The sequence below is a fragment of the Centroberyx affinis genome, unplaced genomic scaffold, assembly GCF_046629955.1.
Source record: "Centroberyx affinis isolate AG114_WGS23_722 - 3 ecotype Tasmania unplaced genomic scaffold, CSIRO-AGI_Caff_v1 ptg000369l_1, whole genome shotgun sequence".
Lineage (NCBI taxonomy): Eukaryota > Metazoa > Chordata > Actinopteri > Beryciformes > Berycidae > Centroberyx > Centroberyx affinis.
In genome coordinates this window covers 735147-748739 of record NW_027279040.1, presented here as the reverse complement: position 1 = coordinate 748739, position 13593 = coordinate 735147, and the positions used below count along the sequence as shown (strand labels likewise).

At 40.3% G+C, this 13593-nt stretch overlaps 1 protein-coding gene across 1 annotated transcript in view; it reads left to right on the top strand.

Moving 5' to 3' along the window:
- Window positions 1-13593, top strand: part of sbf2 (SET binding factor 2) — a 109511-nt gene that overhangs the window by 54700 nt on the left and 41218 nt on the right. Inside the window, 10 exon segments of the mRNA XM_071515768.1 lie at window positions 2791-2923; window positions 4462-4570; window positions 4972-5085; window positions 5382-5459; window positions 5760-5873; window positions 6855-6983; window positions 8491-8589; window positions 8768-8975; window positions 9217-9326; window positions 11088-11237. Of these exon segments, the coding sequence (XP_071371869.1) occupies window positions 2791-2923; window positions 4462-4570; window positions 4972-5085; window positions 5382-5459; window positions 5760-5873; window positions 6855-6983; window positions 8491-8589; window positions 8768-8975; window positions 9217-9326; window positions 11088-11237 (1244 nt within the window).

Genomic DNA, 13593 nt, shown 5'->3' with positions numbered 1-13593 from the left:
TTTAAATCACAATTGCAATATTCTGTCAAATCGCAATTCAATTTATTTGTCAATGCCGTTCAGCCCCTAGAGTCAAGCCCTGTATTGAGCGCTACACTATTATTATTACTTAAGTGTTAGAAGTTGATGACAGAGTTAATCATTCTCCAGGCCTTTAAGACTTATTCCTCTATGTGCTCACAGGCAACGTCATACTTCTCCTTTTCATCCGGGTTAGCTGAATGGCTTCACGTAAGCAGGGAGAACAAGTGTATTGTGTCCACTCATTATGTCATCCCTGTGGCCATATAAGGCTTGTTGAGTAGCTATACAGGCGGTGAGCGGACAGGGGCAGGTCCGCACATCGCTCTGTGTGCACAGGTCACCCCAGTCACCGCAGAGGAATGTGTGTTAGACATGTCACACTGCACAGGAAATGCAGCCCCCGGGGAAGATAGGACCGGCCATGTTTGTTGTTTGCTGCCTTTGTCTCCTCTGTTGTCGGGAGCTGTTGCTGTCACTTTTTATTTAGGGCTCGGAAATGTGTCGCTGTTTCCATAAGATAAGTAAACACCTGAAGGCCAATAAAACCGCTGGGCCTAGATAGCATAACCTAAGGTGTGATTACGAAACCAGAGTCTGATAGCATGGTCAAATAAGCAAGGAACAGTGATTTGTGGCAAAAAAAATGCCGCTTGAAATAGCATTTGGGAAGTAAGTGAGTAAACCTTTATTTATGTAGCGCCTTTCAAAACAATTCAAAACAATTTAACTTAGTTGCATTTGGACTCACTGTCTAAGAGGGAAGAAACTGACTCATTTGGTTCGCCGTCAAGACTCAAATATTTTGTTGAATCTAATGTTCTAATGTTTCCTGTTCCTGTTTATCACTGAAAAACTGGACTCAGGCGGCCAGACATCCAGACCCAGCGCCCCCAGTGGTGCGGATATGTCTGCCAGGGTTCCTCTGTCTTTATCACTCCAATGTGTGATGAATTGGTCTGTCAGTCGCTTGATAGGAAACAATAACAGGAACTGTAAACTTAGAATTCTTCCGGATTGTCACATTGGTATTTGAAATATTATTTATACTGTATGAGCGTGTGTAATTTCCGTTGTTTTTCAAAGATGTGATTTTCCTAAGTTTATATGCAGTAACTTCAACATAAACTGTTCCATTTGCTTGCGGAAATTAATTTTCTTATCTTTTTCATCATTATGAGCCAGCAAGCAACATGGTAGGTAATGTTCGACGACAATTTCTGGTATAGATTCTGACACTGTCACTGGATCTGACTCCTCGACTCTTATAGGTTAAACCAGTGATTCTCAACCTTTTTCATATCAAGGACTCATAATTTAGTCCATATTTGGGCCACGGACCACCATTTGATGAGATTAGACCCGAATCTTAGACCCAAATCTCTTTTGGGTCTCTTAGACCCAAATCTGAGAATATTTTTTTTATTGTATTATGATTTTGTCCAGAATTCCATGATTGTATTGTAGGTAGAGAGATAGCAATGAAAATATGATAAAAATAGTCATTCTTCTACATTGTCTAATTGTGTTAAGTGAAATAATGGTGAAGGTTAAACAATTCATAAATTTGCTGGGGACCCCCTGTAACCCCCCTCAGGACCCCTGGTAGTCCCCGGACCCCACGTTGAGAAGCACTGGGTTAAACCATAGGCAGCTGTATGCAGCACCAAAAGGCTAAGCCAGGGGAACTTTTTGATGAGGGAATAACCGAAAGCTAATTCACGCAAATTAATGCATGAATTGATCTTTTCACACCCCATGTGGTTCCTTGTGCACACTTTCACTTCCTCTAGCTAGTGGCAGAGGGTCGGCCCCACAAGAGTCGATTCCTTGACTCCAACAGCTTGAGAGTTGGACTAGGCACTCAGTCAAAACGGTTAACTCTTATATCTGTTCCTTTTTTTATTGTTTTTTTCGACCAATATTTTTGTTTTGTCCGTGTACGTAAAACAGCCAGTTGGTCAAGAGACAGACCACTTGACAAATTGTGATTTGTCAAGTGATTTCTTCCTTTAAAACTCACTTTAAAAGGAGCAGGCATTGCGTGTGTAGGCTAGTGCTCACTCACTGGACTGTCGGAGAAACTACCTGTGTGTATTATGACTATACCACAGTTTTTTTACACTTAAATATGACACTGAGCTGAGCATCGATTAGAATGGTATGGAGGAGGTGAAGCGTAAAAGGATCAATTCATTTCTTAATTTGCGTGAATTAGCTTTAGGCTATTCCCTCACAAAATAACCACGGCCTAACCTTTTGGGTGTCGCATATACAACGGTCTCAAATGTTGCTTCCTTTGGTTTAGACTACAGAAGTCGAGGAGTCGATTCCAGCGACTCACACATTTAAAAGTCAGAATCAAAATCAGGCAGCACTATCTCTAGCACATGCAGACAAAATTTTAATAATAATAAAAATTGACAGACCTTCAACAAACAAACCCATCCAGCCCAATAATACCACTATGGCGTTGTATATTAGGGTTGGAATATTTGGTCTGTATATCACTCCTAATTTGATAAATATTGTTTATTGTATGTTTTGAATTACAGTGACATCTTGAGGCTGCAAGGCTTGCGCATAAAACTCCAAAATAAATATTTTTTACTCTAATTTGTACTCTGTACTCTGTTACTTTGTAATTTATACTGTTATTTGAAGTCCACCACAAACAGCAAGGTTTTGATCAATTGTTCTGGAGTAATATCGCAGTCACATTCCAATGAATACCTCATTAATTAAATGCTCTGCTGTTTCTCCCTACAGGGATCCAGAATGTTCTGAGTCTGTTTTGTGCGGTTCTGACAGAACACAAGGTTTTGTTCCACTCCACCAGTTACCAGAGACTTGGAGAGGCGTGTCGCGCGCTGGAAGCCCTCATGTTTCCCCTCAAATACAGGTATGTGCTTCTCTGGCTGCACACATGGATTCATTCTCCAGTGGTTTCCCCTTGGCTGATGTCATGACTTCCATGGATATGTGTGTGATGTGAATGAGGAGAAGCTTCGTTTATAATTTCATTCACTGTAGAATAGCTACAAATACAAGATATAATCACCCTTTGACAATTATTCGAGTTCATCATATCTTGCTTATAGAAATATATCGAAATTCAATATATCGCAATACAAAAATGTGACAATACGTATTGTGGGGCAGGAAAATGAATCTCAATATTAGCTACATGTTATTCTGCTGTAGTAATCACAAATGAGACGGCCTGCTCATCACAATTTCACAAGCTCTCCACCCAAATTATATTATTTTCACTTTGTAATGATATTTTTAAATTGTCGTTTACATTCTAGCCTTTGCTAAAAAGATTTGTGGCTCAGAAATCACAGAAATCTGCACAGTCAGACTTTGTCATTGAACCTTTATTTATTACATTGTACCGTGGTTGTATCGAATCGTGTATCGAATCGTATCGTGAGATAAGCATATTGTCCCATCCCTACTTGTTAATAACTAGAATTAATTGTTCACATGATGTTGTTTATCCACTCTCGATCTTTACTGGATAGACATCTCCAAGTAATCCCTTTTACTTGGACCATCCAATACAGTGATTGATGCCCCTGCACACATTATTATGCCATTTCAATTTAGTAGAAGATTTCCCTTTTCGCTACAGATACCCCAAGTGAGCAGTAGGAAGGGGGAACACATTCCCCTTGTTAGCACAAATTAATCCATCCATCTTGTTAAATAGAGTTTTGTGGGAAGGTTGGGGAAAGCAATTTTCCTGTCCACAACGCCCGATGTTAAATATGTGCAAATTGCTGCATACCACACCACCAATATGAGTGCATTTAAAGTCAAAAAACAGTATTTCCTTCTGCATCTATCAATCACAGTGTTACTAATTTGCTTCTACTGTAATGACATCATAATCAAAAAGGTTTCTGTACTCTGTGTTGTAGAACGTTTGCGTGTTTCTAATTATCGATAACAATATTTGGTGAATATCATGAATTACTAAACATTTGCCTAAAAATGCCTTATCTAAATATGTATAATACAATGTACAACTACAATGTTTCTATCTATGATTTGAAAACTGAAATGAGTACTGTGAATAATTCATATTGGTGGCGCATAAAGATCTCGGTGTTGTTTCTAATATGTGTCAAGTGTTATTATAGAAGATGACGTTGACAGAACTCGTAAATGTTTTTACTACCAAATTTATGAATATTGACCGAGTGCTGCGTATCTATCTTTATTGTGGGCTCATTACGCGATATGAGTTTACTCATATCTAAATCTGGGTTTCATAATAATACATTACATGCTCAGACACACGTCTTCCAGTGACAATATTTATTTTTAAGGCTCTCCCTTAAGTCCCTCATGTGATGCTTCCTTAATGTGACGTCTTATGTCCTCTTATGCATATTATGCTTTCTCACTACTGTGTTTTCTCATCAACTCCAGCTACCCATACATCCCTATTCTGCCTTCGCGGCTGCTAGAGGTGCTGAGCTCGCCCACCCCCTTCATCATTGGCGTACACTCCATGTTTCAGAGCGAAATCCAGGATCTGGTGAGTCCAGATGTATTGCAGCCGTTTAGAAACCCTTTTCGCTTGCATGTAGAACATAGAGATCATAAATTGCAGAGTGCAACTGAACACCTGTGAAACATTAACAAACACTGGAGTCTTTCTCAATGTATTTTGATACCCCTAATAGTGATGATGCACTGTAAGATCTCAGGAGTTCAAACATTCCTTCTGCTGACCAGGATAGAGTTCACTCAGTCTCACAAGTCCTTTGCTTTCAGGAAGTTTTCATTCAAGAACATTTAGTCATCTACCCTTCCCCAAAATGTTTATTTAGCTGGTTTCGGCTGAGCCTCATCAGGCGTACGTGTTGTTCATCACACTACTCCCTCCGACTGCAATCAGACCAGCTGACATGTCAGTGTTGCGTGTGTCTTCCCCAGTTGGATGTTATTATTGCTGACCTGGATGGAGGAACAATAAAGATCCCTGAGTGTATCCACTTGTCTCTGCTCCCTGAACCTCTGTTACACCAAACACAGACTGCCCTGTCCTTGGTAAGCATGCATACATACACACGCACACGCACACATACACACACATAAACCTTAGAAGATACAAACATTTGCAGAGTGCAAGCCAAGTGCAAGCCATGAATTCATCTTTGAACACCAACTGAATAAATTAAAGATTTGTAGGTCATTCTTTAGCATCTGTATCAGTGGCCCTCCTCATGTAATGGGATAGGATTTATTTGACTAAGATGTGCTATAAAAGCAGTTTTTACACAGGAACACCAAATGAAAGTATTTAAAAGCATATAAATCAACTTGACTTGTATTCATTCTCTTAGGTTTTGCACCCTGATCTGGAGATAGCAGACAATGCCTTCCCTCCGCCTCGCACTGCGCCCTCCAACCTCAAGTTGTTGGTAAGTCAACATCACCTTCTGTGCCTTTGCCACTGATCCTTAGTGTGTCTCATCATAATGAATAGAGCTAATTTTCAGAAGTCCTCATCTCAAGCCACATCTTCCCTGGCAAAGGTCTCTGATCACATATTTGAGTTTCCCAAAAACGTAAGCGTTTTAAGTTACTGACAGCACCCGCTGACCGTAACCCATTACTCTAAAGGTCAATAAAACGTGTCACGTTGCATAACTGAGTTATCAGACTCTGCGTTTGTGGCATAGCTGTTTGATGAGTCTTGTTCTTGTGTGTGTGTATTCCAGGATAAGGAGGTTAGGGCTGTATTCCTCAGGCTGTTTGCACAACTCTTCCAGGGCTACAGGTCTTGCCTGCAGCTCATCCGCATCCATTCTGAGCCTGTTATTCACTTTCACAAGGTAAGATAACGACATAATGTAGTTTCCAGTGTAAAAAAAGTTGCAAGAAACTATGTTTTCCTAATTTTCCAAAAGCTCAAATGACCTTAGATTAAATGCCATCAGCAATTGTGTTATTGCTGCATAGCAAACACAATGTTCTTTTAATCTGCCAAGAATGTTTTAGCCAAAGTCCAGCAATGAGAGTGGAATTACAGTTGAAGAACTGATAGATAAACCTGTTAGGCGTATTTGTGCGTGTGTGCCTGTGCATGTGCCTGTGCGTGTGTGCCTGTGCATGTGCATGTGCCTGTGCGTGTGTGCCTGTGCATGTGCATGTGCCTGTGCGTGTGTGCCTGTGCGTGTGTGCCTGTGTGTGTGTGTGTGTATTTTCTAATGTGTTGTACCGACTGCATGACTGCGCCATGATGCTATCCTCTTGTTTATGCTAGCTTCGGACCCAGTCCTCTAACCTTGGGCAAAGCCCCGGCAACGAGCCATATGAAATGTATTAGGTTTACATTTTTGTTTTGTGCCGGGGTTTGTTTGTTCGTGTCTGTGGTGTCTCCGTGGTAACCTCTCAGCACATCCTCCTCAAAGTACCCCACATGGGTCGGATTATAAACAACGCTCTGCTTTTTCACTTGGAATTGTTGAGTGGGGAAAGCAAGAGCAAACTGCTTTTTATATCTTCCACCCACAAGCACAAATAATTAGGAAGAAGTAAATTAAATTAATTCGCATGTAGTCATTTGTCACAAGATTTATTTCCCTTTCGTGCATGCTGAAGAACTTATCCATGATTTAAAAATAAAAGATGCTGGTGTGAGGCCCCCTTGCTGAGATTTTTTTAGAAGTTTTTTTTTAGTCACATTCTAAAGGCTGTGATCACTATAGTTTTGAAGTCTACAGTAAATCCATATGAACAAGATTACAGTGCTCTCATGTGTGTGGTACTGTAACTCTTCTAATTCTGCGCCTGTACCCTCTGACACTATCCAGACTGCCTTCCTGGGCCAGCGAGGCCTGATTGAGAATGATTTCCTGACCAAGGTTTTGGATGGCATGGCCTTCGCTGGCTTCGTCTCAGAGAGAGGTCCGCCTTACCGAGCCTGCGATCTCTTTGATGAGGTACGAGACTGTGACGCTCTGACTTGAAGGAGAATACCGCACACTACAACATCAGACCGCAAAGCCAAGAGAGCAATTGCCCACAGTGTGTCAGGATTAAATCAAAAATTCATGTGTTCATGTGTCGGATAGAGATATACTTCTGAAATGTGTAAGGGCAAAAATCCAGGTCCGAGCACAACTGTAATTTGTTTATATTAAATGTCTTTATTATGATTGAAAATTAAATACCAATACATTTCAGGATTGCACTTAAGTCAGCATGTTCATGTGCCCAGGGAAAGTTCAGTGTGTGTTAGCGAACATTCATTAATGTCTCCCATACCCAGAAATAAGAGAGTTTGTCCTTTTCCCCTCTTCTACTGTATGATGTCCAGCACATATACAGCGACACTGAAAACAAACTGGAAAAGATGGAAAACAGGACTGGATGTGATAGTACCCAGGATGATTTTTGGGGGAATGGTGGAACATTCTCTCATTTGGAACCAACCAAATCACTACTAATACTACTACTTTGTTCATTTTGGCACATGCATTGAGTCCACAAATTAATCAATTAATTGTCATTGGAGTAGCTCTGAGCTGTACATGGATATAAAATCAAGACATGGAGGTTTAGATTTCTAACACTGGTATGCCCAAGGCCATTTGAATAAGATATGTGAATTGATTAGATTGAGAAGTGTGATCACTCACTATAAAGCATTTCATATACAGTATGTTCTTATATGTGTATATACTGTATATAAGGTAGTTCTGTTGGACAGTAGCACCCTCAGCCTCATTTTACTGTTGGCTAGCTTTGTCCAGTGGCCACACCGCAGGGCAGGGCTGAGGTCAATTTATTTTCAGTTCACTCAGTCCAAAATGTACATTCAAACTCATAATTCACATAATCATAAAGCCTGGATTCCCACTAAAAAAGAAGAAAATCCACCTCCTAGCCTGATAGAATTTAAAGTGAATTGATCCAAGCTAATGTTTTGAGGAACAGGAAACTGTGAAATTTGTGTAAAAACTGTTCAGCTCTACCGTGAGTTCAAGTTTGCTGTCGTTAGAAGTAGGAGGGGCAGGTGCTATATCACATTCAAGCTACCATAACAGTATGGAGAAGGAAGTATCTGAAGAAACTGTGAAGTGGCATTCTCAGTAACGAGATGCATCTTTTCCTTTCATTTTCAACTTTTACAGCGTCTAGTGCATTAGTTGTTTGTTGTTATTTGTTGCTGGGTGATTAAGTTGGTCAGTAGTGAGAGAGAAGAAGGCTTGAAGGCCGAAACACCTTTGATCAGTGAAATCTATAAATGTTTTTACTAATGACTCATCCCCTGAATACTCTCTTCTGTTCTATCGCTTTATCACACAACCCTTTCCTGTACTCTATCACAGTTTTGCCAATTATTTTATATCAAACAGTATTTTATACTGTTTGTATTTTATACTGTTTGATCACCCATAGGTTGACACAATTTCCACTTTATTTCCAATTGTTTGTTTTTTGTAGCTGGTGGCCTTTGACTCTGAGAGCTTTAAGGAGGAAGAGGTCAACCCTGCCAAGCTGCAGAAGCACATGAGGGAACTCTCTGAGCAGCTCTACAAAAATGTAAGGCCTGCTCTTTGGGATAACAGATTATCATCATGTAAAAAAGACTTGTTGCAATACTGCTCTGTTGTTGTATTGTAATAGATACTCAGTGAAGTTGTCCAAATTCCCACAGTCTGTGTGTGTTGCTAAATACTGAAGTACTAATACTTGTGCTTCCTTGGCGGGTGTCCTCTAGGAGAACCCCAACCCCCACATGGCGTTCCAGAAAGTGCCTCGGCCATCGGAGGGGTCCCACCTGCGGGTGCACCAGGTGCCCTTCCCCCAGCTGGACGACAACAGGGTGGAGGGGCTGCTGCAGGAGGGTGTGGCCAAGCACGCAGGCTCCACCCCTGCCACCACACGGCCCGAAAGGAAGTGTGTAGTGCCTGCCGGACCGCCCGTCGGTATGTTGAACTTTAAACTACTGTAATTCAACATGCTAGCAGCTTTATCAGTCAGCTGCTCTAAATCCCAATCAATGTTAGAAAAACAAAAAAAGCAAAGCCACAGAATAATACAATTAACATAATCGGCATCCGCAGAATGTGTCTCTGACCCTGTTGAAAATGTCTCTGATATTTGTAGTGGCTGCATTGTTTTCCTGCAATGATTCCTCACCTAACCCAACTCTTCTGTACTGTCCAGTGTCCATTGTGGGTAAGAGCGGCTCCGTGTTCAACAGCGCTCGCAGGCTGGAGGTGGTGAGGAGCTGCATCTCCTTCGTCTTTGACAACAAGATCCTGGAGACTGAGAAGGTGATGCACATCGTCTTTCATCAGGAGAGCTAATCAACCTTTTAGAGAGGCTCATTACCTGGAGGCATCCATCCTTCACGTCGTACCCATCCAGCAGGCCGGGCTGCCGCTGTAGATCTCTCTGCACCTTCATCAAGTTAATATCTCCCAGCTGGCACTCACAGACAGAATGAGAGAGGGCCTGTAATCAAACACTCACACTTAACCCATGTTATCTTGCTATCTCCACTAAATAATATCACTGTTGTTTTAACATTCGGGTTAATTATTTCCCCTCACTTGTGTTTTCCTCTTAAAGCATCCACACTTTAACAAACGTCTGTTTAAATTTCCGTACGTTGTGGCCCCCTGTATGTGAGCCCATAGGGAAACATATTACCTAGTGTGCGTCCAACGTGTTTGAAATGGGATGGTAGCCAGCTCCTTTATGCACCCCACTGGCTCAATATTGCAGTTATATAATCCATGTCTGCATCTCTGTGCAAATGCAAGAATGCAGAGCATGTATCCTGTAAACCCCCCACGAGCCTGTAAAGCCTTCACTGTCACACGGTCAGTGTGAAAACCATTAGCCATACAGCAGGTCAGACAAATTTTGGCCTCGTCCAATTTATCATTGGTAGAGGAGCAGTTCACTTGAGTTGGCTGATAGTTGATACTGTACGAGTTCCTGAGCCCCTGCTGAGCCGCAGGATTGGATGTAGCTGCAGATACTGTGTTGGTTCAGCTCCATAGATAGGATGGGAAGTGCTGTAAACAATGATTGAGTTAAAATATAAAAGGTACTAGTTTTCTATATCAGCAGCTTTGCGTGTTCACATGCATAGAGACGAGGGTCTGTTTTGCCAAAAGTCTGTAGATTTCAATTAATAGTCGTTTATCATTCTTTGAACAATTTAAAATGGTAGTTTAAATCTATAGGCGTGTTGGGTTTGTACATTATTGCTACTTGATCTCTTTCTGAACTTTCCCCTCACCTTTTCCCAGTGCTGCCATCTCTGATTAAGGAGCTATCAGTTGTGAATTGCCAGGCATGCGTGCACATACACACACACACACACACACACACACACACACACACACACACACACACGCATGCAGGATAGAAATGTCCAAAGCGGGGAAAAAAACTATTTTGAAGTATATCATTTTCAGTTGTCTCTTGGGTATTGACCGTCATGCCTAACCTAATTACAGCTGACCTTCCTTTCTGTCACATAGCAGAATTGTTTTACTTTTTGATTGTTTATAGCCCTTGGTATCAATTCGACCATTTCTCTCCAACATAAAGTGTTTCGCTACTGCCCGTATTACAAAAATACTACCGCCATGCTTCACTCTCACAAGGCCACACTTGATGAATCAGAATGATTACAGCTCTGAAATGAGAAAATTATGAAAAAATACCTTTACCTGTCAGATACCTAGACTTTCTTTAGGTTAGCCACAACATTATACAGAACCAGGCTACAATATGTGCACAGTAAATGCATCAGGAGATGCTGGAAGACAACAAGAAGTAACAGTAAGCAGATTAGTAAAATCAACAGATCTGGCAGAAGTGGCTGCATACAGTGTATTGCAATTTAATATAGTATGTTTTGGTCATCCTAATTAAAGACTGACAAATATGTTGTTGATTGTTTTCTGAATCCATGGGGTAATGCACCTCTCTCCTTAAGTGAGTTACTGTGTGTTGGAGTTTTTTTGTTGTTTTTTTAAAGGCCTCTCTGTCTCTCTCCATCATCTCTTTATCAACAGACCCTGCCAGCTGCACTGCGTGCCCTGAAAGGCAAGTCGGCTCGCCAGTGTCTGACTGAGGAGCTGAGTCTCCACGTCCAGCAGAACCGAGCCATACTGGATCACCAACAGTTCGACTACGTCATTCGCATGATGAACTGTGCCCTGCAGGTGGGTCGCATCACATGGAGCCACACTGTCTCCCTCATGAGTGAACGACTTGGTCTACCTGCGGCAATACAGGAAGTAAATCACAGCTGAAATCTAAGTATAATAGAACTGTTGTTACAGTTGAAGTGTTGCCACAGACTGATAGATTTAAAATGTTTGAATAATACTGTTACAGTTACAAGCTCATAGAAGCAATTCCCTTTCTTTGTGTTTGAAGTAACAGAAAGTATCCACTTTCCACTATCCACTCATACAGTATATTAATGTTATTGGTGGCATAGTAACTACAGTACATGCATCACAGTGTTTGGAATTTTAATTTCTGTAAATCAAGCTATAATAAATACAGTCATTTCACAGTGCAAACAGTGCACACAATTTCCTTACTTTGGCTGTTGATGAAAGACAAAGGTTCATTGAATGAGAATAATGCACATTCGGTATGCAAAGGTTTTGTTTTTTTTATTCAGCTGTGATTTTTGTTTTTAAAGTGAGGATAATGCCTCTTAAACAACAAGACCAAGACAACACACCCACTTTCTTATGCATAGGTCTGATTGAAAACGTGTAATACTGCAGCCAGCTATGTGTATCTCAAAATATTATATATATATATATATATATATATATATATATATATATATATATATATATATATATTATATATATATATATATATCATTCATCTTGAAAAATATTTTTTTGTTAGTTTTTTTGTAATATCAAGGTCTTTTCTCATAATTCTGAGATATTTTCTGATTATTATGAGAAAACGACCCTCGTAATATCAAGATCTTGTTATTATGTGAAAAGGATCACGAGGCTGAAGTTGGTTTCCAGCTTCTTTTCCGAGAGTAAGAGAAAATTCAAAGGAAAACCTACATCTGTTTCCAACCCTGTAAATCATGTCAATACACCCTTCAGCTATGCAGAATAACATATACATCATTCAGTAAAATTTTGTTATATATCAATAACGATGACATCAACATAATCATGTCAGTGTCTTCAGTCCAGAATTCTATGTTTTTTTGGGCCACTGATATAACAACAGATTTATAACTCCAAGTGCAAATATTTTTAAAATAAATTGTTATTAGCTTGGAGGATTTTGACCTATAAATAATGGTCCAATATGTTTACTCACAAGAAAGAAACTGTGAATCTGAAACTTCAACCTCATGATCCCTTTCTCATAATACCAAAAAAAAGATTTTGTTATTAAAAGGAAACCTGGCAAAATGTTTTTTTAAGATGAATGCAGTACACTTCCTCAGTCAGCAGACCACAGATTAAGTGTCATATCAAGTATTTAAAAAAAACCTTCACTTTCAGTTTAGAACCAAGTAGGAGGTAAAGTGAGTTCAGCAGTCTGTCAGAAAATGCATGAAATGACTGAAAGTTTGAGAAAAACTATTTTTTTTTACCATTTACACATTTTACCCAAACATCTCTGACTCAAACAAAATCTAAAATTGATGCCAAATTTCACTGTAGTATCAGATCGACCACCAAATACTTACAGCTTTTAGGTCTCTACCCAAACCTTTCAGCATTGGCTAAGATGCCATGTTTTATGGGCTTTAATTGGTTCTAATTTACTAGTAACTAAGCAATGTGTAATGGGGGCGGCAGTACACAAAACTCATTGATGTGAAGTGTACGTCTGCCCTTCCTCTTCAACTATATCACTCTACTATGTCTCTCTTCTCTCTCTACTTACTCTCTTCTCTATGCTTGACTGCAGGCAGTAAAATGGCTGAGCATTTTTTTTTTTTTTTTTTTTTGCTTGGTTTACTCCCAAGGGTCTTCATTTACAGCAGCTTGGCAGCCTGTCATAAGGCTCAACAATGCTTCTCATTCTTTATTAAATAGTGTGGTTGTTTTTACCTGGTGCCCTCGTGCTTCGGCTACTTGTCAAAGTGAGTAAAACAAAGTATTTTTGTGCAGCTCATAAAGAGCCAGTGAGGCTTCACTCGACGAGACGAGCTGGGGTCTTTATTGGTAGTTCCTCATGTTTTATTGCCTTGAAACACCCCTTGCCAGGGGTTTTAATAATTTTGAGCAGTCCTCACAGAGTGCAGCTTTTATGGAGTGTCTTCGGATTCCAGGCATTCTTTTTTCCAAATGATAGAAAACCAATCAATCCCACCATATGCCTGGGACAGGGGAGGTCATTCGACGTGTCATTTTTGTTGCACAATTATAAAATAGGTCAAGAGGAAGCCAAGTAAAGCTTTGGTGACTTGGCTAATGTAATGTCTACGTGACGATTCTATTCATTTGTATTTCCATCTATGTGCCTTCCTATGCATCCATGAGCACTTGGAGACAGGATTGTCTGAAGAATGCTGTG